This window comes from Condylura cristata, unplaced genomic scaffold (genome assembly GCF_000260355.1).
Source record: "Condylura cristata isolate star-nosed mole 26May11 unplaced genomic scaffold, ConCri1.0 scaffold00026, whole genome shotgun sequence".
In the NCBI taxonomy this organism is placed as follows: Eukaryota; Metazoa; Chordata; class Mammalia; order Eulipotyphla; family Talpidae; genus Condylura; species Condylura cristata.
In genome coordinates this window covers 26,214,755-26,241,325 of record NW_004567127.1, presented here as the reverse complement: position 1 = coordinate 26,241,325, position 26,571 = coordinate 26,214,755, and the positions used below count along the sequence as shown (strand labels likewise).

General features: G+C 40.5%; 1 protein-coding gene across 1 annotated transcript; it reads left to right on the top strand.

The window, feature by feature from the left end:
* The first annotated feature begins 14,153 nt into the window (after positions 1 to 14,153).
* On the top strand, positions 14,154 to 22,279 carry CCNG1 (cyclin G1). Its single transcript, XM_004689805.2, has 7 exons — positions 14,154 to 14,376; positions 15,469 to 15,729; positions 18,767 to 19,020; positions 19,567 to 19,645; positions 19,727 to 19,825; positions 20,027 to 20,221; positions 21,086 to 22,279. The coding sequence occupies exons 2-6, from the start codon at positions 15,469 to 15,471 to the stop codon at positions 20,216 to 20,218; spliced, it is 885 nt and encodes a 294-aa protein (XP_004689862.1). The 5' UTR covers positions 14,154 to 14,376; the 3' UTR covers positions 20,219 to 20,221; positions 21,086 to 22,279.
* The last annotated feature ends 4,292 nt before the right edge of the window (positions 22,280 to 26,571 follow it).

Here is a 26,571-nt window from a genome sequence, read left to right as displayed (position 1 = left end):
GAGGAAAAGAGCACAATCAAAATCAATATAAACACTGCTATAGTCAACCTCCCCAAGGGTCTCTCACCCACATCCATTTCAACCAGTTCAGGGCCAAGAAACAATCACAGTTTCTTCACATGTCCCCCTTTGCTCCATGTGGCCCCTCAGGTCTCCTTCTGGCTCTCCATCCTGCTTTCTTCCTCCTCAGATTCCTTCTCTTTTCTTTTTCTCTGCTCAGCTCCACCCTTTTTCTGGGTGGGGCAGGGAACCTGGAACTTACCCTTTTCCTGGGGACCACCCTGTTACATTTCCAATCATTTTTTACTGTAAAAAGTTTGGGTGACCTTTATTACACAAAGATTTTTTATCTGTGTTTGAAAGCATCCTTAGTTCATTCTCCAAGAAAATAGAATTACTATATTTCTATTGAAAATAAGACATGAATATTTTAAATTAAAAGTTCTCTGCTGAAGAGTGGCATGGCTTTATCTTTTCAGGCATAAATGAGAGTACATATCTAACCTCATCCTTGCCAACATTTCATTCTAACCGAGCTATCTTCGAGGCTTTTGACACAAACTTTCCCTGCCCCCAATTGCCCATTTCATTCCTTCCTCTGCCAGACCTTTTCCTTAGCCCTTAGAGCTCTGTTCTCTGCTTTTGCCAACTGCTCCTCCTTACCACCAGGTGGCGCCCCATTTCTTCGGGCCCTGTGCGTTGTCCCTCAGCTTTGCCATCCTCCCTTTCTGGATCCCTTCCCTTGCTTTTCTGCACTTCCTCCCTCAAGGCACTTTCCCTTCCTCTCTGGGGCTCAATCACTTTTCTGTGTTTCATTAAAGGAGGAACCTCTCCATTCTTCTCTGCTTTGTTCCCTCGCCCCTCCCTTCTAGCTTCTTACTCCACACCTCCCACCCTTCCCCTGGGCATCGGCATACTTATTCTGCCCTTGCGTCACATTACCCTCCATGCTACAAAACAGCGCACTCATTTACTACCCTCCCTTTCCTTTGGCCAGTTAGCCTCTCTTCCCTTGGCAACTCCCGTCCAGCTGGCTCTTCAGGCTGCAATTTTCCCACTAACCCTCCACACCACAATTCAGTGCGTCTTCGCCTATTCCATTTCTATTCACCTTCCTCTGCCATTTCCACTCACAGAATTATCAGGATAACTGAGTCCATTATGCATTTATGTTGACACTACTGTTAGCAGGCAGAATGAACAACCCAAACTACCCAACGTAATGAGTTGTCATTTGCTGCATTGCATAAAGACAAAATTCTCTAGTAAGTGAGACCTGCAATAGAAACTAACTTTAATACTATTCACGTGTGAAAGAGAAGCGATTATTACGCTCCATTCAGCTCTCGGGTGGGAGGGAGGAAAAGCGAAGTAGGTGCCTTGTGTATGGGTATTTTTCTTTTCTTTTTTTAAGATTTATTTATTTATGCATACAGAACTAAAGTACAGGCCAGAGGTGCAGAGGGTGAGAGGATTTACCAGAGATAGTGGGGAGCAGAACTGGCAGAAGTACACTGCTGAGGGGAGCAGTGGGTGAGACAGGAGAGGTCTGCTGCGCCATGTGGGTCACCTCCGGACCCAGGATGGAACTGGCACTGAAGCAGCTAAGTCTAGCTTGCAGTGCTGCGTCCTACCCTGTTGGGCTGCCAGGGAGGTCTGTGTGTGGACATCTTTCTTTTGGCTGGAGTCCCCTGGAAAAAAGGACCATAATGTCTTACTGGCTAAGAAAACATCTTCTATTTAAAATGTACCAAAGAAAAGTCTATACTAAACACCTTTTGTCTCAAAAATACAATAGGGCCCTGCAAGGCTCCAAGGGGTGGCAGGGATGGCGGTGGCTTTTGTTGAATGATGGCCTTCTTTGTTGGGGTGTGGGCAGCAGCCAGAGCAAGTCAGGTAGCTAGCTCACAACTTCAAGTACTTGCAATGGGAACACTCGCCCTTGAGCTTTATCAGGGTGAGGCACAGACAGTCCTCACTGTGGAGCTGGATGATCAAGGCCACAGGGATGACCCAGTATATCTATCTTGCCCTTGACAGGCTAAGTAAACAGGGTGTCCTAGCAACAGCGTGCTACACTGTTTACTTTGCGGTACAATGGGGAGCAAGTGAAAGCAGTTTTCTTGGTGTGGCAACACTGTAATTTTGTTCAAGTTTTTTTTTTTTTGAGAGACTGGGAGTTGCAAGGACACTTGGAAAGAAGACTTCATGGAGATGCCCTGACCATCCAGCACAAAAAGGATCATCTGCAGCCAGCAGGGGTTCCCTGTATCTCTGCCCTGGAGAGCAGTGGCTCAGGGATTGAGATCAGGAGCAGGACAGGCAAGCTACCCAGCTGGGGAGATGTACAGCTGTTGTGACAATCTCCATTACAACACCACCCTCGTCATTCACTATGTCAGGATACATTTGATCACAGTGATGGATGTCAAGGGCCAGCATGAGAGGAGAGACTGCATGAGGTGCCTGGGATCCATCTACCCCAGGGCTACTGCTGGGGACATCGCTGAGTTAATCATAACCTCATTTCCCTGAAGGTGTTTGAGCTGACAGTAAAGAGACACCCAGAAAAGGAGGACATGTTTTCTTGCCTTCCATGGACAACAGGAAGCTACCTGACCTGATGGCACCACAGCCATCCCCAAGGGCCTGGACTTTTTCCTTCAAGGTCTTTTTCTTTCTGGTGTTTTCTGAATCTGCCCTTGTCGTTGTGTAACTGGGTGGTCCCTAGGAGAAGGGAAGTTCCAGGTTCCCTGCCCCACCCAGAAGGAGGGTGGAACTGAGCAGAGAAAAAGGAGAGAGAAGAAGAGAGAAGAAAGGCAGAGGCAGATGGAGAAGGAAACCTAAGGAAGCCACATGGAGCAGCAAACATGTGATGAAGAAACCGGGCTTGTTTCCTGACCCTGGACTGGTTAAGGCAGATGTGGGTGAGATACCTGTAGGGAGGTGACTATGGCAGTGTTTATATTGATTTTGATTTTGCTCTTTTCCTCTCAGATTTGTCTGGCCATTTCTGACCCTTTTCCATGGGTCCCGGCCAGAAGGTGCTTTAGTCTTGTGGCAGGCTTTCAGGCCTTGCTTTGGGCCAATCCCTTTTGGGTTGACTTTTGCCCACGAGGGGATGGGTAACTTCAGGTGTTTGATTTAGAAGTTACATTCTTTGTATTCCATATTGTATATTCACTGTATTAAAGTCACTTTTCATTAAAGCTTTATATATTTTGTCTTGTTGCGGCGGATGGCAGAACCCACTTAGAGCAGGCAGGTTTTGGGGCTTCAGGGGTGCCTCTCTCTGAGTTGAGGTGCCCTATAACAGATTTGCTGCCCTATAACAGTTGGTATCATACTCTAGAACCAGAGACGAGCCTTCCAGCTGAGCCTCTTGCAGTAACCACCTCTGGGACCATCATCCGTGCAGTGTGGGAGGAATGGGCACTGGTCTGAGCCAGCAAGTGTTTGCAGTCTCCACAGTGATTGTGTTCTGACTTCCCCGACACTGTCTCCCCACACTCATCCCTGGGGACATCTGACAAATGCCGAAGCCCACCCACCTCAGAGTCGTGCTGCCCTGCTGTGCCCTTCCCTGCAATCCTTCCATTTTGGAGCTAAGCAGAATGGGGAGATGACAGGCTGTTATGCCATGATCGCAGAGAGGCATTTCACAGCCCCACTGCCTTGTGATTGTGTAACAGGGTGGTCCCTAGGGAAAGGGGAAGTTCCAGGTTCCCTGCCCCACCCAGAAGTAGGGTGGAGCTGAGGAGAGAAAAAGGAAAGAAGTGATGGAATCTGAGGGAGGAAGGAGGAGGATGGAGAGCCAGGAGACCTGAGGAAGTCACATGGAGCAGCAAGCATGTGATGAAGAAACTGCTTGTTTCTTGGCCCTGGACTGACTGAGACAGATGTGGGTGAGAGACCTGTGGGGAGGTTGACTATAGCAGTGTTTCTATTGATTTTGATTTTGCTCTTTTCCTCCTAGACTTGTCTGGCCATTTTTGACCCTTTTCTATAGGTCCTGGCCAGAGGGTGCCTTTAATCTTGTGGCAGCTTTCAGGCCTTGCTGTGGGCCAATCCCTTTTGGGTAACTTCAGGTGTTTAATTTAGAAATTATATTCTTTGTCTTCTGTATTGTATACTCACTGTATTAAAGTTCCTTTTCATTAAAGTCTTATATGTTTGGTCTTGATGCGGCAGATGCAGAACCTATTTAGAGCAGGCAGGTTTGGGGGTTCAGTGGTGCCCCTCTCTCCCTCTCCTGTAACAATTGGACTCATTGTACTCTTGTTCTCATGTTAAATCTGCAAAGAACAGAAAACCGGTAACTCCTTGTACGTTCTAGTTATTTATTCATGGTTTTGTTTTTTTTTTTTTGTCCAAACCTTTCCACCTGAGGAGCTTTGTTTGGAAATCTGGATGGGAACGTTCCTGCCTATTTCCTTTCCCCTCCATTGATTGTCCTCTTAAAGACAAGCCCGGTGGGAGAGGTTCAGCTTCTTCTCTGGCTGGGCTTTAGGACCGCAGAACAAATTTATGCCTGATGCTCCTCTGATGGCCTCTCCGCTCATCGGAAGATAAATTTCTAACCCGGCTCATTGTGCCAGACTTTGATTTCCAACCAGTGTTCTGGTGCCTTTGTGGCCTTTTATTATGTTCCTTTAGGCTGAAAGTTCCAGACTTTGATCTCCAACCATTGTTTTTGTGTCTTTGTGGCCTTCTATTACGTACCCTTAGGAACTTAGTTGAGTCTGGCTGAAAGTTGTGTCAAGACTGGAAGATTTTGTGGAAACCAGGGGATTAACTATGAAACTGACCAGCTCCACAGCTAACACCCAAAGCAGCATTTGCCATGTGAGCTGACCACATGGAGGTGTCTCAGGAGTTTTTAGAGCTTGCTTAGCTACATTTTTTTGTGTGTGTTTGTCATGATCTTTGGAATTCCTTGGTCATGTTCAAAAATGTAAGGATGCTTAGACCCTCCCCCAAAGAGTGAATTTGGGTTTTTCTTAATGGATAAGAAATTGTTCCTGCTCTTCTACGCATATCTGGGAGACCCTCATCTGAGTGTGGAAGAGCTCACTGTCATCAAGCCGCGGAGCCTCAGCCTATACTTCACCACCTTATCTGACAAGGAGCCATAGGCTGCTCACCTGTCTGCCTGTGATTAAGTTGGCTGAGAGGGTGCTGTCTTTTGGTAGACCTGCAATTCCCCTCTCCCTAGCATGTACTTTTCTGTAGCCTAAGGGAACTTCTTTAGATGGCTGTTGGATACCAAACATGAAAAGAAAAAAAAAATCATGATTAAATGTATAAGTGTAATAAACATATAAGATCAGAAAAATGTTTTCCGTACAACAATATTGCCAAAGTACGTTGCTCAAGGTAATATGAAATGGTTATGCCTTGTGGAAAATAAATGAATCAAAGCAGGCAGCTCCTGGTGAACTCTGTCATGGTTAGAGACTCTCTTCTACTGTGGACATGTCATTGTTTTTGCTACTCACAAGATGTCCTCATGAATTCCCTGTTAAAATAAACATGCTGGAAAAATTTGGATTCATGACTATAATGGACTCATGGCCCAAGAAGAGTTATTAACATCACATTCCTCACCAGAAATTTATGATGGGCTCCTTTTCCCTTTTTAAATGTGTGTTGTTAGGAGTTTTATGTGCTAGGGAGTACTGGGTAAGCTAGTTCAGAAATTTTCCAATTAGTCCAAAAGCTATTGTGAAATGAACACATCACAACAATGAAGTCTAAGACAAGGTTTAATTGAACAGAGCAAAATACAACCAAATGAAATTCTGAACTTAGATATCAGGTGTGGATAAAACACTACTCTTTTACCTATGAACTTAAGATCATTTCATAAACACAGGTTATCAAAAAAAAATTCTGGAAAAGTAATGCCAGATAAGATGTGAGATGTATGATGGGGAAAATAGGGGAATGATAAGTCCTGAACTTTGTCCCTGCATCTTTCCTGCAAACCAAGTGACTGTGAAGAACTCGTCTGACCTACTTGGCCTTACTATCCTCTCCCAAAAAATATGAAACACAATCTGTTATGGACTGAGCCATAATTCCATAATTCCCATGTGATAGCCCAAATCACAGTGCAACTAATTTTGGAAATAGAATCTCTGCAGAGATAACTAAGGTTAAATGAGGTCATAGGGCATGGTTTAAATCTGTAGGAATGGTGACCTTATAAGAAGAGGAAGAGACATCAGGAAGATGGGAACAAAGGAAATTTCATGTTAAGAATGTGATCATCTTCAAGAAAAGAAGAGAGCACAGGAGAACCTAAGCCTGCTGACACCTTGATCTTGAACTTCAGTTTCCAGAATTATGAGAGAATTAAGTTCTATTGTTTAAGCCACCCAGTCCATGGTACTTTATTAAAGCAGTCTAGTTCTATCTTTGAAATCTCTCCATGCCATGCCCCCTGTCTATCCTCTGCCTCTTCCCCTCCTACTTCAGATTTCATTTAAAATTTTTGCAATAACAAATACTGCTTCTCACTCACTCCTGGCAGCACTTTCTTTTGAATTCTATAACATATTCTCTTCTCGTTTCCCTCTTACCTTTCTCCTCTCCTAGATTCCTTCACAGATTCCTTTTATCACCTTCCATTCTCTCCAACTATTCCATTCTTCAATAGTTGCCATCACCCCCTTTTCCAAAGAGTCCTAAAGAAATCCACAGCACCCAGTGCTTCTCTGCATACTTTTTGAAGTTCTCCACCTGGAAGTTTCACAAACTCAATATCTCCCTCACATACCACCCCCCCACACACACCTTTCTGATCATTTCACTAGTCTCTGATCTAACACTTATGCTAACATAAACAGAACCCCCATTCAATGTTTTGCTCAAACCACACATTTAAACATTATTTTGATCCTTCTTTTTGAGTCCCTCAAGCAATCATCACAACTCCTCAGCTCTACCTTTAAAGATCCCTGGAATCCATGTCTTCTCCTTTCTTGCTCTCATTCACTCAGCTCCATCTTTTCCCTTTATTCCTAGTTTAAGGAATGGGTCTTAGTGGCTCCTCTTGACTCCAGTTTCAGGACCTTCTTTCCAGTTTTCACACTGTCTAATGTTTTCACACTTGGTCATTCTAAATCACAAATGCAATCATGGCATTCTCTCAGTTCCTCAGTGGGTTTCCCAAAGCCCACAGAATAAAGTTCCCAGTAGCAAGGATGGCAGACATGGTGTACATGAATGGCCCTGCTCCTCTCCCCAAACTCACTGTTAGACAACCCCCTCAACACCTCCCTGCTTTAGCCAGGGTAATTTACATTTTATTGGTGCAAATCTACTTTCCCTTTCCACTGTGCCTTTGTACACACTGTTGCTTTTGTCCGGAATGCCCTTTACACCAGCCTTTCACTTGGCCAAGTCTTTCAAAACTCAGAGCAAGAGTCACAGCATCTTGGAAGTCCTCCAAAAGACTCCTGCCTTCCCCGGAATCCCCCTCCCCCATGTAGTTGAAGTCTTCTCTGACTTTTGGCACCCTAAGCATAGCTAGGTCATATAGTCTTTATGTCCTGGGCCATCTGGTCTCCTAAAAGGTTTTTGTTTGTTTGTTTGTTTGACTTAACTTTGAAAATAATCTGTTACATAAAATACATGGTCCTAACTTCATGCTTCAAACTTTGAAGTCATAGGCTCCCCCACTACCCTCTACCAGGAGCAGAAGCTGGCAGCTGAAGATAGCCTTTGACCTTAACTCAACATTCACAGTATTGAAAATAGCTTCCCAACCCCGGTGACTTGCAGATTATTAGGAGATGCAGTTTGTGGGGGAATGAAAGGAACAAAGGGCTGGCAAAGTCAGACCAGAGTTTAAAAAAGAAAATAAAGCATTAAAAGCCCAAAAAGATGAGGAGTGGGAGCTGAGGTAAGATGGATCTACTTCCCTAGTGTAGAGAACTAAAGTTCTGAGCAATGAGATCCCTTATTTTTTGTGTGTGTAGAACTGGGGTGTAGGCCACGGGTGTGGGAGTTGAAAGGATTCACCAGAGACAGAGTGGGAAGCAGAACAGGCAGATCTACTTAAATATACTGTTGAGGGGAACAGCAGGAAGACAGGAGAGGTCTACTCTGCCATATGCAGGTCACCACACTGGCCAGTGATCATGTTCAAGCCTTAGCATCATGGCACTGAAACTTAACCCCTAGGCCACCAGGGAGCCCCAGTGGTCCCTTAATTTATTATGATGCAGAGGGTCAAGAAAGCTAGATTTCAAATGCAATAATTCATTTTTTAAATGTCTACTGTCAAAACATTTTGTGTAGTGGTATGTGTGTGTGTGTGTGTACATGTGTACACATGGGCACAGGATATGAGGACAATTAGTGACCTAGGCATAAACCAGAAAAAAACTGTTGTCCCCTATATCCTGATCTACCAAACAACCCAGAACCTTCAGTGCCCTGCTCAGATTAGAGGGAGAATATCTGTGGGACAATGACTCAGCTATGACCCTTCCACCCCAAACCTTCACATGAAACAATAGCCAACTCATCCTGTAGCCCAAGCATTGTAGCATTTTTAATTTAGTGCAAAATAAAAAAGTCTGGCACCAAGGATATAGCATGTCCTTAGTTAATATCTGTTGAGCAGAGCCCAGCAGAAAGTAAACAGGCAACATGGGCAAAATGTTGATTACTCAGGCTATATGATGAAGTTTAAATGTTCCATAATAAAAATTTTTTAATGCAGTAAAACCCAATTTCCCATTACTAAAACATATTTAGTAAAGAACAAATAGTAGTTATTAAACAAGAAGTATGCAAGATAGCTCTCATTTCTGAGTAATAAAAATAATAATCTAGTAGCAGAGCTACTAGAATACTCAGGTTCTGGCACATGGGAAATATATAATAAGTGAAAACTATTTCTGTGTAATGAACATGAAGCCCTACACTTAAAAGAGAATATGTCATAAGACTAAATGGTAGAATGCCAAATATCTGGGGGATATTCTGGTTTTTATATGGCAGTGACTGATTAATCGACAAGTCAAAAGTTACTATATTGGCCTCCCCCAGAACGAGACTCCCATTGTGGGTGCCTGAAACCACATAGTATGAAACTTTGTACATATTATTTCTTCTTACCATACCAATCAAAGGTAAAGTTAATTTATACATTAGGCATAGTAAAAGAGTAACAATAATAACTAGTAATAAAATAGAACAATCGTAACAATACTCTGAAATAAAAGTGATGTGCTATGTTTGATCTCAAGATTTCTCACTGCACTGAACTCACCCATCTTTTGATGATGTTGTGAGGTGCCGCCATGTTTGAGGGATGTGACACAGTGAGGTGAGTGATGTAGGCATCGTGATGAGACTTTAGTGTCAGACAACGTGTGTATGGCGATGCTGGATATTGGATGGGTCAGGACAGGTTCCACTCATTGTAGAGACAGACATGGCGAGATTTCATCAGCTGATGGTGGCCAGAAAGTAATAGAAAATTTAGGAACAGTTTATTTTTGCATTTTGTGTTTTTTTCCACCATGGTTGACTGCAGGTAACTGGAACGTCACAAAACCATATGGAGGATAATGGGGAATCACTGTGCTTTATCTGAGGTGGCTAGCATCTCTGAATGGCAAACTATGCTGCAAGTACTAATTTTTTTGTTTGTTTGTTTTTACTAATGTGTTTTCTAGGTGACCTTCCTGCCTCCCTATGACCACACAGACTGTAGACAATTTCAGATATCTCTAAAGCAAATAAAGACTAAAAGAAGTCTGGGTCAAGCAAGTTCTTTTCCACTGAGTAAGAAGGAGCAGGTGCACTTAGGGAAGAGTTAGGGAGGTGGCAGACACTGATAGTTGTTTTCACTAGATCAGTGCATTCGGCATATGCCACAGGCCCTTAGTAGTTGTTTTAGGAAGGATTGGGAAGTACGTTGACTGAGATTGTTTTACTCTTGGCTTCCTTCCTGTGCTCTCTTCAAGCCTGCTTCCAGAAGCTCTGGACATTTTTCAGGTAACCTGAGCAGATGGTGAGGTTCAAAGTCTCCTCCAAGCTCCAGGATGGAAAGAGCCAGTAGGGAGTTTCCCTATGAGTCAGAGGCACACCAGGCACATCCCCATGATTAGATTTGTTGGCTATAACTTTTGTTGATCAAAGGGCCTTCTGCAGTCTGCAGAATATCAACTATTCCTGTGATCTTGTCCAGCTTGGAGTCATTATTCTGCATTTCAGGTCTTGTCGCACTTAACTATTGATGGAGAACAAAGTATGATGATCGGAACTGAATACAACACACAGCCTAAATAGAACCTACTCTGGAAGTCAGTCTTTTTTTTTTTGAAAGATTTATTTATTTATACATACAGAACTGGGGTACAGGCCAGAGGTATGGTGGGTGAGAGGATTCACCAGCGACAGAGTGGGAAGCAGAAAAGGCAGATGCACTGAAATACACTGCTGTGGGGAGCAGCGGGAAGGTTAGGAGAGGTCTGCCAAGCCATGTAGGTCACCTCCTTGGCCGGGGGTTGAACTCGTGCTTCAGTGGCTGCTGCAGTCGCTTCATAGTGCTGTGCTTTAACCCACTACGCCACCAAGGAGGGCCCTGTCAGTCATTATTTTTTTGTTTTGTTTAAGATTATTTTTACTTATTTATGCATACAAGAATTGGGGTGTAGGCCAGAGGTGCAGGGGGAAGAGGATTCACCAGAGAGAGTGGGGAGCAGAACAGGTGCAGCTACTCAAATGTACTCCTGAGGGGAGTAATGGTTGAGACAGGAGAGGTCTGCTGTGCCATGTGGATTATTGCCCTGGCCTGGATCAAATTCATGCCACAGTGTCTGGTGATAGCTTGATAGCACTGAAACTTAACCCCTGTGCCACCAGGGAGGGCCTTGGAAGTCAGTCTTTTGAAAAATTCTTGATAGAAACTTCCTGGCTAATTTTCATATTGTTAGGAAAAGGACAGGTGTGGGGAATTAATTTTCTTTCTTTCACAAGAAGTCGATAATTAAGTCTTACATTTGCATATTTTGCTAATTACTTATATAAATAATGTAAACCTACATAATTTAAATGGTAGTACACATTATAGTATTATGGACTAAAAATGGCATAGGAGGGAATGGAAGGAGAAAATTCAAAGAATACCCTTTTGCTTTGATTTATATTTAATCAGTGCTTCTTCAGTGCTGGTGAAATATTATTTTTCATGTAGGGTATTTCAACTTTTAATACAGAATTAATACTAAGATACTAACCCATTTTTAGTAAAATAAATGATATATTAGCTAAAACTTCTCACAAACATTTCAATTATAAAGAGGGTATGAAAATTAATGCACACAATTTTGATTATTTTATTAGTGATAACCAAGCCTAATACTCTGTTGGCTGGGAATAGCCTAATATTAGATAAAACACAATTAAAAGTATGATTAAGCAAGACATTCAAGTGAAATTGAATCCCAAGGCAGATTAGGGTTAAGTAGGCAGATTCAGGGACAGTACAGACAGGGACTTGGGAGAGCTAAACATGCTTTTGAGATAAAAAATTTAAAGTACCAAAACATACTCCAGGGCTGAGGTTAAAATGTCCAGGAGGGTTAAACAAAAACAGTTTTTGTGAGACCTTGGACAGAGGAGGTAAACTCTTAAGGTGAGGGGGAAAAAGGTTAAATACATGTAGACACATGCCCACAAGGGCTTCCTTGCTCCTTACTTTCCACCTTTAAATACACTTTTCTTTACTTTCTTAACAAAGGTTGTTTTTCTCTGCTTATCTAAAATGTCTGCAAATCACTTTTCACAGTTTTGTGAGGCACCAACCCATGGTGGCTTTGTGGCTGGGACTCAGCACTCCCACTATAGCCTGGGGTCCATTTCTGGCTGGGAGACCAGACCTGAAGACCTGGATGGTATCCAAATGTTAGTAATTTAATACAAAAGGCTTTTGCTAATCAAGTGTTCAGGGCTTGGTGCCTAACTTCTCTATGTACTTTGCCTTAATCAATTCTTTCTATCCCAGGGATAAAGTACTTTTTCTTTCATTTTTGGGAAAAGAAAATGAAAACAGAATGTCATTTAATAGCTTGCTTAAAGTACTAGTATTAGCAGTGGATGATTTGACCATGTCAGTTTTATTACAAAGTTTATAGTGTCTACAAAGACAAGGCCTTATCTGTTTAGCTCTTTGCTGGCACATACTATGTGTTCAACACATACTATTGAATAAGGGCATGCTTATATAGTACTAATTTTGTTACAGACACCCAGACAAATAAACAAGTACATTGTAAACTCACACATTATTGTAAAGATCAAATCATTTAAAAAATGTTTTAAAATTCCCATTTAATGTCATAGGTAGGTATATTTTCCTGGATGTTCCAGGCCCCTTCCTCATTTGAGCCCCACTTTGTGGAACTGAACTGATTAAATCATCTCTCAGATAACTTTTTCCTTCCTGGCTTTCCCTTCTCTTTCATCACAGCTTTGCCCTCATTTCAGAGTTTGTTTCTGAGGCATTGCATCAGGAAAATACATGGCAGGAGAAACAGCAAAGATGCCAGTAAATCTTTCAGATTTTTCTTTTTCTTAAGATTCTATTTATTTATTTATGCATACAGAAATGTGGTACAGGCCAGAGGTGTAGGGAAGGTGAGAGGATTCACCAGAAATATAGTGGGGAGCAGAACAGGCAGATCCGACAAAGTACACTACTGAGGGGAGCAGCGGGCCAGACAGGAGAGATCTGCAGCGCTATGTGGATCACCTGCGGGGCTGGGATGGAGTTGGCGCTGAAGTGGTCATGGCTTGGCTTAGCTTTGAAGTGCAGCTCTCTAACCCGATGCACCACCAGGGAGGACCCAGATTTTCCTTTTTAAAGCCCAGAGAGCCACTAACTAGAAAGAAGGTGTGAGAACAGAAACATCCAAATGTAATCTGTGATAAATGACAAGTGCTCATCCTTCTTTTTGACAGTCAGGGGTGAGGGGCTCTCCAGGAAAGCTTCAGGTTAGTTATTTTCCCACTACATCCAGAGATTAAGTTCATTCACAGTAAATAAAAAGCAATAGTATTGCTTTAGGCATTGGTCTGTGGACTGAAATTCAAATTCACTATATCCTGCTCATGCATTCCTTTCAATAGTCAGCATACCTTTCACTTTATTAAGATTTATTTTATTTATGATCTGAGAACTGGGGTATAGGCCAGAGGTGTGTGTGTGGTGGGGGGGGGGGTAGGGCATTCATCAGAGACAGAGTGGGAAGCAGAACAGGCAGATTGACCTAAGTACACTGCTGAGGGTGACAGGAGAGGTCTGCTGTGCCATGTAGGTTGTTAGCTCCCTGGCCAGGGATTAAACTAGTGCAGTTGTCTCAGCTTAATTGTGCTGAGACTTAACTCCTTGTGCCACCAAAGAGGAGGCCCACCTTTCACTTTAAACTCCTGAAAATCCACCAACTTTATATTTCAATTTGCTTAAACATAAAAATTCAGAAAATTGATAGAAGACCAAGATTTTACACAGCCCAACTCCATTCTTTGATAAATTATACCCCCCCAAGTGGCAAACATAAATTAATTTTCAAAGTTTACAAGGAGAAGTCTCTTGTATATACCACCACCCTAAAAATAATAAATACCACCCACCCTATAAAGTTTCAACATCTCTCCAAGCCTAATGGAAAAAAAAAATTAAGGTTTTACTTTTTTTGGGGGGTTAACTATCCATAGTATTTTAGAAAGTGGAGGCAAAACCACACTATCAACTCGAATGATACAAAGACTCCCATTACGTTCTAGAATGATATTCGATACTCGGTCAAATCTTGCTAACAAGGGCCCCTGGCAGGACTAGTGTTCGGGTGCGCAAGGTTGAGCTCAAGCTCAGCTTGACTGAAGACACCAAGAGAAATTTTCCAAGGATAGACACTTGAAGGTATGAGACTTGCTTTCAAGGGGCGGAGATTTTGACGCCGACCTAACGGGAAGTGTGTGCTGATTGGTTAGAATACTCTACAGCCCAATCTTCTTTGGACCGAGCGGGCCATCCATCTAAGAAACACACCAATCAACTGCGGAAATATCCCGCCCCCTAGTGAAAAGCCCCGCCCTTCACTATATCTTCTAGGCGGCCAGGCGCGGCCCCTCGGACTCGGAGCTGACCTGCTGAGGGCAGTGTTACTGGGGCGGCGCTGCCAAGCTCCCCCGATACCCAGCACGGCTCCCCCTCCCCGGGCCTCCACTTGCTCGCCCGCGAGTCCCCTCGCCTCGCGAGCCTCGGATCTGATATCGTGAGGTGAGGTGAGGTGAGGTGCGAGCAGGCCCGGGGAGGGTGGTGACTGCTGAGGAGCCTTATTCGCGAGCAAGGTGAGCCAGGATGGTGGGGTCAGCCTGGGGAAGCGGACCCTCGGCGGGCGCAGGGTGCGGGCTGGGTCTGGGGCGCGGGCTAGCACTGCACAGCGTCCTTTCCCTCGGTTAATGATCTCGCTGCTGCGAAGCAGGGACATGTCCGATCTAGCCCCAGCCTGGAGAGGCGGGGCCACACCCAGCCTCCTGGGGTGTCTTATGTCTGGTGGGGCGCGGCCCTGGAGCCAGCCTGAGGGCAAGGGAATTGGATCCATTAAATTGTGGTTCCTCATGTGCCCAATCTTGCTTTTCAGTTGATGTGGGGAGGGACCGCCTGGGTATCCAGGCTTAACTTGTGCCCGGTACAGAGTGGATGTGTAATAACCCCCAGTCTTAAATTAATGGAACTCCCAGGCGCATGCAGCAGGTCAAATTAGCCTCCTGCCCTCGAAGTTTTCTTTTCCTAACACTAATAAACGCGAGCAGTTTCAGAGCCAAACTTCACTAAATCATATCGTTGAATCTTCATAACCATTCCAAGAGACAGATATATTTGCCATCTCATTTTACAGACTGTGGAAATACGTTCATTATTGGTCTCTAATGTTTTTAGGCACCTTTTATAGGTACTAAGCTGGTACCTAGATGGTTCTGTTTATTCCACACAAGGCTATAGAGTAGATAACAACCTTATAGCCACTTTACAGATGAGGAACTAAGGGGTAAGAAAAATTAACTAACTTGAGCAGTTAATATGTTAATAATGTATGGCAGAATACCTACTGCCATGTAATTTCCAAGTTTGGATATCCTGTTTTATAGCAATTATTCACGATTATCTATTGACTGTGAATGACTTGAGCAAGTATTTCTTGGAGTTTTGCCATTTTTTTTTTTAAGGGCATGACTCCTGCCCTCTAAGAACTCACAAATTAGGATGTGACCAACTTGTTGGGGGAGGGGGATAACAAATGGCATTTGCAGTCTCTTAGATTCATTAGCAAAACTGGGGGAGGGGAGACTTGGGTTGTAAAGTACTTGGTACAGTGAGCTTGCCAAGAAAAAGGGGAAGGCTATTCTTATGCTTCTTTCTGGTCTTTGTTCTATATATAGATGATAGAGGTACTGACAACTGACTCGCAGAAACTGCTACACCAGCTGAATACCCTTTTGGAACAGGAGTCGAGATGTCAGCCAAAGGTCTCCGGCTTGAGACTAATTGAGTCTGTACATGATAATGGCCTCCGAATGACAGCAAGGCTAAGGGACTTTGAAGTAAAAGATCTTCTTAGTCTAACTCAGTTCTTTGGCTTCGACACTGAGACATTTTCTCTAGCTGTGAATTTATTGGACAGATTCCTGTCCAAAATGAAGGTATGTTTAAAGCTACATTACCTTGAGCATTTTTTAAAAGATTTATTTCTATTTATGCATGCAGGAATTGAGGAAGGCCAGAGGTTGGGTGTAAGTGAGAGTATTTGCTAGAGACAGAGTGGGGAGCAGAACGGGTGGATCTACTGAAATACACTGCTGAGGGGAGCAGCAGGCGAGACAGGAGAGGTCTGCTGCTCCAAGTGGGTCAGCTCCCTGGCATGGGCTCGAACTCATATTACAGTGATGGGTGATAACTTGATAATGCTGAGTTTTTAACACTTCCACTACCACGGAAGCCCACCCTGATATTTCTTAGTCAGAATATTCAGGAGATGAAATTGCTTGGGTCTGAAACTGAATACCTGTTTTTTCCCAGCAAGTAGTCAAGACATTGCTAATTCTGTGTACTATAGCATTGATACAACTCTCCTCCTTTTAAGAGAACTATTCCTATTAGAATTTGACATAAAAAATAATATCAGGGTCTTGACAGTAGTAGAGTGGGCTGTTTTTTAATCTTTTTTTAACATCATTCTTCATTTTTGTACAATGTATGCTTTTTCATCTGGGTTGTAATACCCGTTGACTTCCCACCACCTTTTCACCCAAGTACCAGCACCACAGTCCAGTGCACTCTTCTCTTCCTACCACTGTTTTGATCCTGTTCCTCCCCCGGCCCAATCTCCAGAATGTCTCTGGTTTATAGTCATTTGTTGATTTTCATTTTACTTTATTTTTTCTTTTTGTTCCTGCCCCCTTACACTCCTGCTATGAGTGAAACAATCTGGTATTTTTCTTTTTCTTTCATGCTTATTTCACTAAACATGATCCCTTCCAGCTCCATCCATGTTGCTGCAAATGGCATGAATACTTTTTTTGATTGCTGAGTAATATTCCATTGTGTATATTATATGTACCACATCTTGTTGGTTCAGTCAGCTATTTTTTGGCATTTGGAGGGTTAGCTGTTTTTCAGAAAAATCTTTGATAGATTGAGTATTTTCATTTCTGTATAATTTTTTTGAGGCAGGTTATGATTGATAATGGTAATAATTAGAATATCTTTTTGTTTTCATCAGTCATTTAGTCAGAAGAATATATTTCTTAGTCTATACTCATATATAAAGTTCTGATTTAGTCATAGAGCTTAGTCAAGTTTTAAAAAAATATTTATTTATGCATTAAGAATTGGGGTACAGGTCACAGGTTAGGGGTGGTGAGAGAATTCACCAGAAACAGAGTGGGGAGCAGAACAGGCAGATTGACAAAGTACACTGCTGAGGGGAGCAGCAGGTGGGACAGGAGAGGTCTGCTGCACCACTTCCCTGGTGCTATTGAACTCGTGCTGCAGTGGCTGCAGATAGCTTCATAGTGCTGTGCTTTAACCTGTTGTGCTACCAAAGAGGGCCCTTTGTCAAGTCTTGTTTATGCTTGACATTCCAGCATCAATATGAAAACAGTAAAGAGTATCTTCTGAAGGAGGACCATTTATATAATTATTTCCCTATATTGGATAATCAGGACATCTCTAGCTTTCAGAGCTTACCGGTAAGACTTAATCTACCCTTTCTGTAGGTCAGTGTCATGCAGATTGAATGATGAAGTAGTCTGAATGTTAGAAGGAAACTCATCCTTAGACCTCAGTACCTAACACAAGACCTCATAGACAGAAGGAACTTAACATTTGTTCAGTCAGTTGGTTCAAGACATTTGCTCAATAGATTAAACTCTTTAGACACAATTGCACACATATCCTTTAACTATAAATATTGCACAGGTGAATAATGTACACCTGCCCTTAGGTACATTAAAATCTTCTCTGGAATAACATTTACACTAATTACTATCATACATGTACATGCAAAACATAGTAAGGAAAGAAATTACATTTCACCACTAAAGAGGAGTAAGTTTGTAGTTGACAGGGTTCCAAGGAGAGGAAAGCTAGTAAAGAAAGATAACTGGTACAGGATTCTTACAGTTTTAGTTAGGCTGGAATTTAGAGGGCATAGAAGTTTGCGCCTTATATTATAGACATACAGGAAATGATGAATAAAAAAAAGGTGGGTAGTGGATAGAGCTTTATAGGCAGAGTAAACAATGCGTTATAATAGTCTTTAGGTGACTACAAAAGAAGTTTGAGAAAACAGTTTGCTGCAAAGAAATTTTATACATGTATCTGGACCCACCCTGGTGTTGTAGTGGGTTAAGCACAGCACTAAGAAGCTAAAGCCACTTCAGCATGAGTTCGACCCCTGGCACTGGAGGTGACCCACATGGCGCTGCAGATCTCTCCTGTCCCCACCCGCTGCTCCCCTCAACAGTGTACTTTGTCAGTCTGCCTTTTCTGTTCCCCACTCTTTCTCTGGTGAATCCTCACTACCCCTGTATCTCTGGCCTATACCACAGTTCTGTATGCACAAATAAATAAATCTTAAAAAAAAAAAAAGAATGGCCCTCCTTTTGTGGCACAGCGAGTTAAAACACAGCACTGTAAGCTAAAGCCACTTCCGCATGAGTTCAATTCCCGCCTGCCCTGGAGGAGATCGGCGCCCGGCAGACCTCTTCTGACCGGCCCGCTGCTCCCCTCAGCAGTGTACTTCGTCGATCTGCCTGTTCTGCTCCCCGCTCTGTCTCTGGTGAATCCTCTCACCCTCTGCATCTCTGGCCTGTACCCCAGTTCTGTATGAATAAATGAATAAATCTTAAAGAAAAAAGAAAAAGAAATGTTATGCATGTACCTTTGACCAGTTCACTTACCTGGTCCAATTAGCATGCAGTGCTTATAGTTTCACAGTAATATTAAGAAAGGAAAAAAGGATTTTTATGTAGTGAAGCCAAACATTATATGCTGAAATTTATTAGTTGAATTTTTCAAAAGGGTGCATTGGGTTGGCAGTCTACAGGTATAAATGGATCTTGTTACATAATCAGAGTTGAGAAATAGACTCCAAATATACATTTTCAAAATGATGGGCTGGAGGTTATCCTTTGTTTTCACTGAAATAAGATAAAGGCTTGAGCTTTGTCTTTTTAGGTACAGCCTAAGCACCTTGGGTGTGTTGGGCTGAGCTGCTTTTATTTGGCTGTAAAGTCTGTAGAAGAGGAAAGGAATGTCCCACTGGCAGCTGACTTGATCCGGATAAGCCAGTATAGATTCACAGTTTCAGACTTGATGAGAATGGAAAAAATTGTATTGGAGAAGGTGTGCTGGAAAATCAAAGCTACTACTCCCTTTCAGTTTCTGCAACTCTACTATTCACTCATTCAAGAGAACTTACCATTTGAAAGGTACGTAGAACCAAGGAGATGTGGAAATAGGAACGGCAGTGTCTGGCTGTTACAGAAAAGCAGTATCCTAGCAGAATTCCTATCAAAGTAATCAAATGACAATTCCTTGAGTATCACTTCATTGTCCAACAAAAGTGAGGAAACTTTGTTGTCAATAGCTTTTTGAATGCCATGAAGGCTAATTTTGGCATTTAGACAAAGGATATTTCAACCTTTCTTTTCTCATTTATAAACTAAAGACCCTGGTAAATAAGAATCAAACACAGAATTAAGCAAAGTTTAGTGGATACTCAGAAACAGACTTATTGAAAAGAAACTTGATAGCTGTGCTATGAAGCTATTATTTTTAATTTGACTCATCATTTATGTCAAGTTAGTGTCCTTAAGAAACTAATGTCTCGGAAAAAAGGGGATTTATTTATGTCAGCTAATTTCTGTGACAAATATTTATCAATTTCACCGTAAAGTTGACTTAAGTGTTTTTCTAGAAATTTGCCTTTTGATTAGATGTAAAATTATCTATATAATATCATTTTCTTTTTAAAGGAGAAATAGCCTTAATTTTGAAAGACTAGAAGCTCAATTGAAGGCATGCCACTGCAGGATTATATTTTCTAAAGCAAAGGTAAATATTTTGTGAGATTAAACCTGTTTATGTAGACCAATTTTTATATTCAATGTTAACTTTAAAATTCATCTCCTTTAGCCTTCTGTGCTAGCGTTGTCTATCATTGCTTTGGAGATTCAAGCACAGAAGCGAGTGGAGTTGACCGAAGAAGTAGAATGTCTTCAGAAACATTCCAAGGTATGTCAAGGTCATAGCCTAGTCCTGTTAATAGCTGTAAAAATAAATAAACCGCTTGTACCGCTTTTATAGTATAATGTGTTTATTTGAAACTTCGGTAGTTTAGCTTCAAAATTTTTTGACACTGCATGTAAACTTGCTATTATTTCTAATTACTATAGTACTTTTATTTTATTGAACTTCTTTTAAATTTATGAACAGATAAATGGCAGAGATCTGACCTTCTGGCAAGAGCTCGTATCCAAGTGTTTAACTGAATATTCATCAAACAAGTGTTCCAAACCCAATGTTCAGAAGTTGAAGTGGATTGTTTCTGGGCGCACTGCACGGCAACTGAAGCATAGCTTCTACAGAATAACCCACCTTCCAACAATTCCTGAATTGGGTCCTTAATGGGTAAATTTCATTCAGTTACTTTTAACAGAAAATTTTCCCCTTTTTTTAAAGATTTATTTATGCATACAAGGTTGGGGGTACAGGGCAGAAATGAGGGGGCGGTGAAAGGATTCACCAAAGACAGAGTGGGGAGCAGAACAGGTAGATAACTGAAACACTGCTGAGGGGAGTAGCGGGTAAGACAGGAGAGGTCTGCTGCACCATGTGGGTCACTTCTCTGGCCAGGGATCTAACTCTATTGCAGATAGCTTCATAGTGTTGAGACAACCCCTTGCACCACCAGGGAGATCTCAATAGAAAATTTCTTATTTCTTATACAATTTAATTAAAATCTGAAATAATTTTTAAATAAACAAAATGAAGCAGGAATAGCAAAGGGGAAAACAACTCTACTGATCTGGCCAATTAGTATTTGAGAACATTTACCTCATTCAAGGTCAGCACCCTAAGAGTAAGAAATTTTCCATCCTTTGGTATGTTCATTCATCATTTCATTAAATTATCTGCTACAAAAGTTTCATCCTTAATAACCTGGATCTTTAAGAGTACTAAGATACAGTTTGTTTAATTGAAGCATTTTGCTATATGTAGACTCAAGCTGTGGCTCATTTAAAGTTGTACAAGCCCTGAGTAGGATGCAAAACAGAAACAAAAGGTTGAACAATCCATGTATGAACTAATCTGAGTAGCTTGTAAGTAGAATCAATATGAACTTGGGTAACTTTTTTTTTTATTCCAAACTAAATGTTAACCTTTAACAAATCTATATGAGATTATGAATCTGAAGATAATAACAGTTCATTTTGTTAATAGTGATATTTATGTTTGGGAGACTTCTTTTAACTTGAGTTTTTATTTGAATAGGATTATTCCAGCAACCAAAAAACACTTCTCTGAAGGCTTTCTCTACAATCCTGAGCTGTGGATTCATGATATTATAGTGGATTTAAGCTGTGAAGCCTCTAAACATCACAACTAGATTAGCATTGATGTTCTCAGATTTGGGAAAACTGTCTATCTGTAGTACTGGAATTACTCCTAGATTTGAATTCATCCATGAGGTATAGAAATCAAAGCTAAGAGCATAAATGTGAAAATGGTGATAAGCCTGGGAAGGTAAACTGTGAATGTTTATTTCTAATACTGATATAACTTTCTATATTGGGTCAATATATTATGGTTAGGTGGTATTCAAAACGGTAACCTACTTAAATTATGAGGTTGCATCAAAGCCAACATTTCACAAATGCACTTTTAAGGCATAATAAGGGTCACTATTCTAAGCAGTGTAAATGGTTTCTTGGCATTCAGAAATTAAGTAATATATAATCCAGAGATGTGGAACTACATGAATTGCATTTAAGCTTGAGGGCATTTTATATAGTACAAACTACATACCTAGTAATTTTGGCATATTAAGTTGTATTTAGTATTTTCTTTCTAGAAAATTTTTGTTTGTATCCAACAAAATTTTATATAAAACTTACTGCCTCAACCTAGTCCAATATTAGTTTTATTCTATTAGTAACTCAGAATAAATCAATTTCTGAAAACATGATTTAACACTCCAGAACTTTTTCCTAAGGATTGCTTTTATAAAATCATTGCTGCTCCTAATTAAAATTTTAAATAAAAAACAGAAGAAAATGTATTTTCACTAATTGCCCCAACGTTTCTGTAAGCAAAACAAGCAAAGCAGGCATCTTCATGATGATGAAATTGTTGAGATAGTGTTCTGTCAGGTCGGTGAATGTAAGAGGATTGGCTATGTTAAAGGTGTAAGTGGTTACTGGTCATTGCAACGTGCAGCTGATTATGCCATCATGTTCTTGGTAAAGATGTACTCAACAAAGAACCAAAGAACCAGAGTATATATTACACTTTTGTAAACCATGTTTTGTGGGTAACTTCCGTTTTCCCCACAGGTTGACAATATTTCAATATTTTTAATACATCAGTGTTAATGTTTGAGTTGACAGAGGTAACCTAATCAGCTCCCATTATGCTTTGGTACTAAGGGATATACCTTTCAATAAAATCATTGGATTGAATCCCTTCTTTGGGTTGTTTGTTCCATTTGTTTCTGGTTTAATTAACCTTTAGAACTTATAATAGGGCCATAATAAAAAGCTATTCTTTACTTGGTATATTTAAATTTAACACTAAAGTAAGATGTATGATAGGCAGAAGCAAAATCTCTTAATAATATGGATATTAACTAATTGATGGTTTACTTTTTTTTTTTTTTAAGATTTATTTATTGGGCCCTCCCTGGTGGCAGAGGGTTAAAAGCACAGCATTAAGAAGCAAAAGCCACTAAAGCATGACTTCGATATTCGACCTGGAGGTGACCCACATGGCATAGCAGACCTCTCCTGACCCGCCTGCTGCTCCCCTCGCAGTTTACTTTTGTCAGTCGGCCTGTTCTGCTCCCCACTCTGTCTCTGGTGAAGCCTCACACCGCCCCTGCACCTATGGCCTGTACCCCAGTTCTGTATGCATAACTAAATTTTTTTTTAAAGATTTAGTTATACATACAGAGCTAAAGTACAGGCCAGAGGTGCAGGGTTGGTGAGAGGCTTCACCAGACAGAGTGGGGAGCAGGATAGGCAGATCAATGAAGTACACTGCTGAAGTGAAGGACAGGAGAGGTCTGCTGTGCCATGTGGATCACCTCTGGGACTAAGGATTGATCTCATATGGAAGCCGCTGCAGCTAGCTTGCAGTGCTGCGTCCTAACCTGTTGTGCTATCAGAGAGGGCCCTGATGCTTTACTTTCTAATGGTTTTACAAAACAGACAAGGTGAGCAAATGTGCAGAACAACAATGAAAGTTTTATTTATGCACTATCAGTCACTTTCATCATTTAGATATATCACTAGGTACAAATTCTCCTTAGTATGAAGAGGTAACTGAAGTTTTGTGTTTTTCTGCTCAAATCCATTAGTAAATATCATTGAAATTGAAAATATGATCTATCCATGTTTAATTAAAACAGCGACATAAAGCTGACACTGCAAGGAATTACTATGAAAGAAGAACTTATATGCAGATGAGTTTGAAGACATGGTAGCTGAAAATTGGCTCATGGCAGATGGCTAAAGGATCAGGTTTATCCCAAATCATGCTCCCCTGGACAAATGACAGACCTTGTACTCATGAAAGCAGAACTGCCCTTTTTCTTGTTAGTCATGAATGCAAATAAAAACCATATTCTTACCCATCTTAAAAAAAATAACAAAAAAAAAAAAATATAAAAAGCTTCTTTGTGAACTTAAAGTAGATATAGTCAATAACTTATGTTATTTTTAAAAGGGCACATGTATCTAAGTATGTGACACTACCTAAAAAGAACAGACATTTATGGTTGCCAATGGTTTTTAACTGTTGGGTCCCCTTGTCAGGTGTTTTATGAATCATCTCATAATCCTCTAAATTGAACAGTTATCCTAATTTATAAGTGAAGGAGAGTCAGGGGAGTGAGTGATAAGCCTGAAGCCACATAATTTTTGTCCTGGGAGATAATGATTCAAGTCAAGGCAGTTCTGACCCAAGGGCTGTGCTCTTAAACATTCTCCAAACAGAAGAGTAAAGGGACTCGTGAAATTGTGTCATTTCCAATGAACTATCTTCTGCTCACACTAATTTCAATCATGCTACACCATCATGATCTCAGAAGAATTAACACTTGAGAAATTATTTTCCCTACTTTCTGTTAGTGGAATAATTTTCATAAAATGTGTTACCACTGTATTAATTTGACAGAGTAGATTTAGAAGCAATCAAAATGACTAGGGATAAAAGGAAAGTAATGAAAGAATTTATCATGAAGCCATGACATTGATAAATATGTGCAACATCAGTAGAGAACAGGACTAGCATTCAAATGTAGTTCTATACATTACCAAAGCCATGACATTCATAAATATGTGCAACATCAGTGGAGAACAGGACTAGCATTCAAATTTAGTTCTATACATTACCAATGTTCCTCTTGGTAATGTATAGAATTATTAGAAAACCAGCAAAGACATACAAGAACTGAGTAACACCAACAACCAACTGGATCTACTTGCAATAAAAATCATCCTAAAATGTGGGGATGCAAACTTGTCCAACCACTATGGAGGGCTGTGTTAAAGTTCCTCAAGTTACTTAAAGTAGAGCCACTGTATGACCCAGCAATTTCACTCCTAGGAGTCGACACAAATAATTCAAAAGGAGTCCTGTACTTCTATGTTGACTGCAGCACTACTTACAATAGGTAAGATATCAAACAACCTAAATAACAACCTACATGTCCAAAAATAGATGACTGGGAAAAGAAGATTGTAATATATACACAATGGAATGCTATTCAGCAATCAAAAAAAGACACTCTTTACATAACATGCATGAAGCAGGAAGGGATTATGCTCACTGAAGTAAGTCAGAAGGACAAAGGGAAATATCAGATGGTTTCACTTAATAGGAATATAGGGGAACCGAGGGATGATTGGGGGAAAGCAAAACTAGCAGTCAACTAAATGTGAGATGTTCAGCAGGGCAGGGAACGATTAAAACGGGAGGGAATATCACAAGAGACTGAACAGTGATGTTAAATATATATGTATGTACACACACACACGTACACATTCACATTTTAAAACATCACCCTAAAATAAAATAAGCCTTTACAAATGCACATGGAGTACTCCCCAAGATAGACCATATCCTGCATCTTAAACTAAATCTAAAGATTTTCTTTATTCCTCTCCATCATTGCCTCCCCACCTTTAAGAATTAAAAAGACTAAAAGTATTTTCTTTCACTATAAACAAGAAATAAATAGCGGGTAACAGGAAAACCTCCAAAACAGTAATTTGAACAACACTTATTATTCTAAGAGCTTGAAGCCTCAAGGTAAAGAAAAATTTTTTTTAACTTAATTAAAGTGAAATTATCAAGTGCAGAATACACCTTAACCATGGCCCAGAGAATAATTCACACTATCCACCATTTCTCTTAAGGTAAAAAGGTGTCAAATAATATAAGCTTCCACTTTAAGAATCAACAGAGGCAGGGCAAAAGAAACCCAAACTAAGCACAAGGGGTAGGCAGGGATAAATCTGTGAAATCAGGACAGATCAAAACCCAAAACTTCCTCTTTGAAAAGACTGATCAGAATTATAAACCTACAGCAAGATTAATAGACTGAAATGACTTAGGAATGAAAAGAAAACACTACCTACTCTGAAGACATCAAAAAGAGGCCAAGGAAACTGCACAAAGAACTTTGCATTTAGAGTCAAATGGCATCAAGCAAATCCTTAAAAAATCGCAAAATGCCAGAGAACTTAACTAGATACCCTGGATAACTTCTATAATTATTTTAAAAAATTGAATCCATCATCTAAAATTTTACCAGCATGTATCATAAAACATTTAAAGACTTAACACAAATTACACATAGCTGTTCCAGAAAGAACAAAGCATATTACCTTCAAATTCATGTTCTAAGTTTAATATTACCCTAATACCAAACTAAGATAAATATCAAAACACCCACAACAAACAGCTACTGACCAACATCCCAAATAGATAGACAAAAAAGTCAACAATGAAATCCAGATAAATTGATCATACACCATGGGCCAAGTTTAGGGAGGGGGTGGTGTCACAAGCTGGTTCACAATTTGAAAATCAATATAACCCACCAAATTAACAATCTAGTAGGAAAAAAAAATATGATCAGGTCATTAGTACAAAAATGGAAAATCCAAATATACTTGTGAAAAAATTCAGCTAACAAGAAATTAGGCAATGGGCATTTCTTCAACCTGAAAAGGTCATCCACAGGGGTAATAATGTAGTTAAAGGAACTACAAACTTAAGTTTTTCCCAAGTACTAGGGAGTTGCGCCACCACCTTAGACACAAATGGTTTAGAAGGAAAATTCTGTGTATCTTTCTATATATTTGAGATAATTTTTACAAACATTTAATGGAAGGTTTGAATTAAGTTTTCAATACTTTTTGTTCTATGTCTGGATCACTAAAGATGTAAATATCACTGACTTGTTAATAAGATGGTAACTTGTTCTTGGTCTCTTGTCACCAACAAAGCACTCATCCAAAAGCCATTTTCACTTGACTGAATCTCTTTTGCATTTATCTATTTCTACTGTTAGGTTTTTAACTATTTTTCAATTTTTTGATATAAAATACTCTCAAGGAAGAGTATTTCAAATTTTAACTCCTAAAAATAGCTTGCTCAGACTGTACGTGTGATCGTTTTTCCCTTCTTAAATTTTTTTTCAATAATATACTTTCGACCAGGTATACTAGAAAAAAGGGTACATACACCATTCC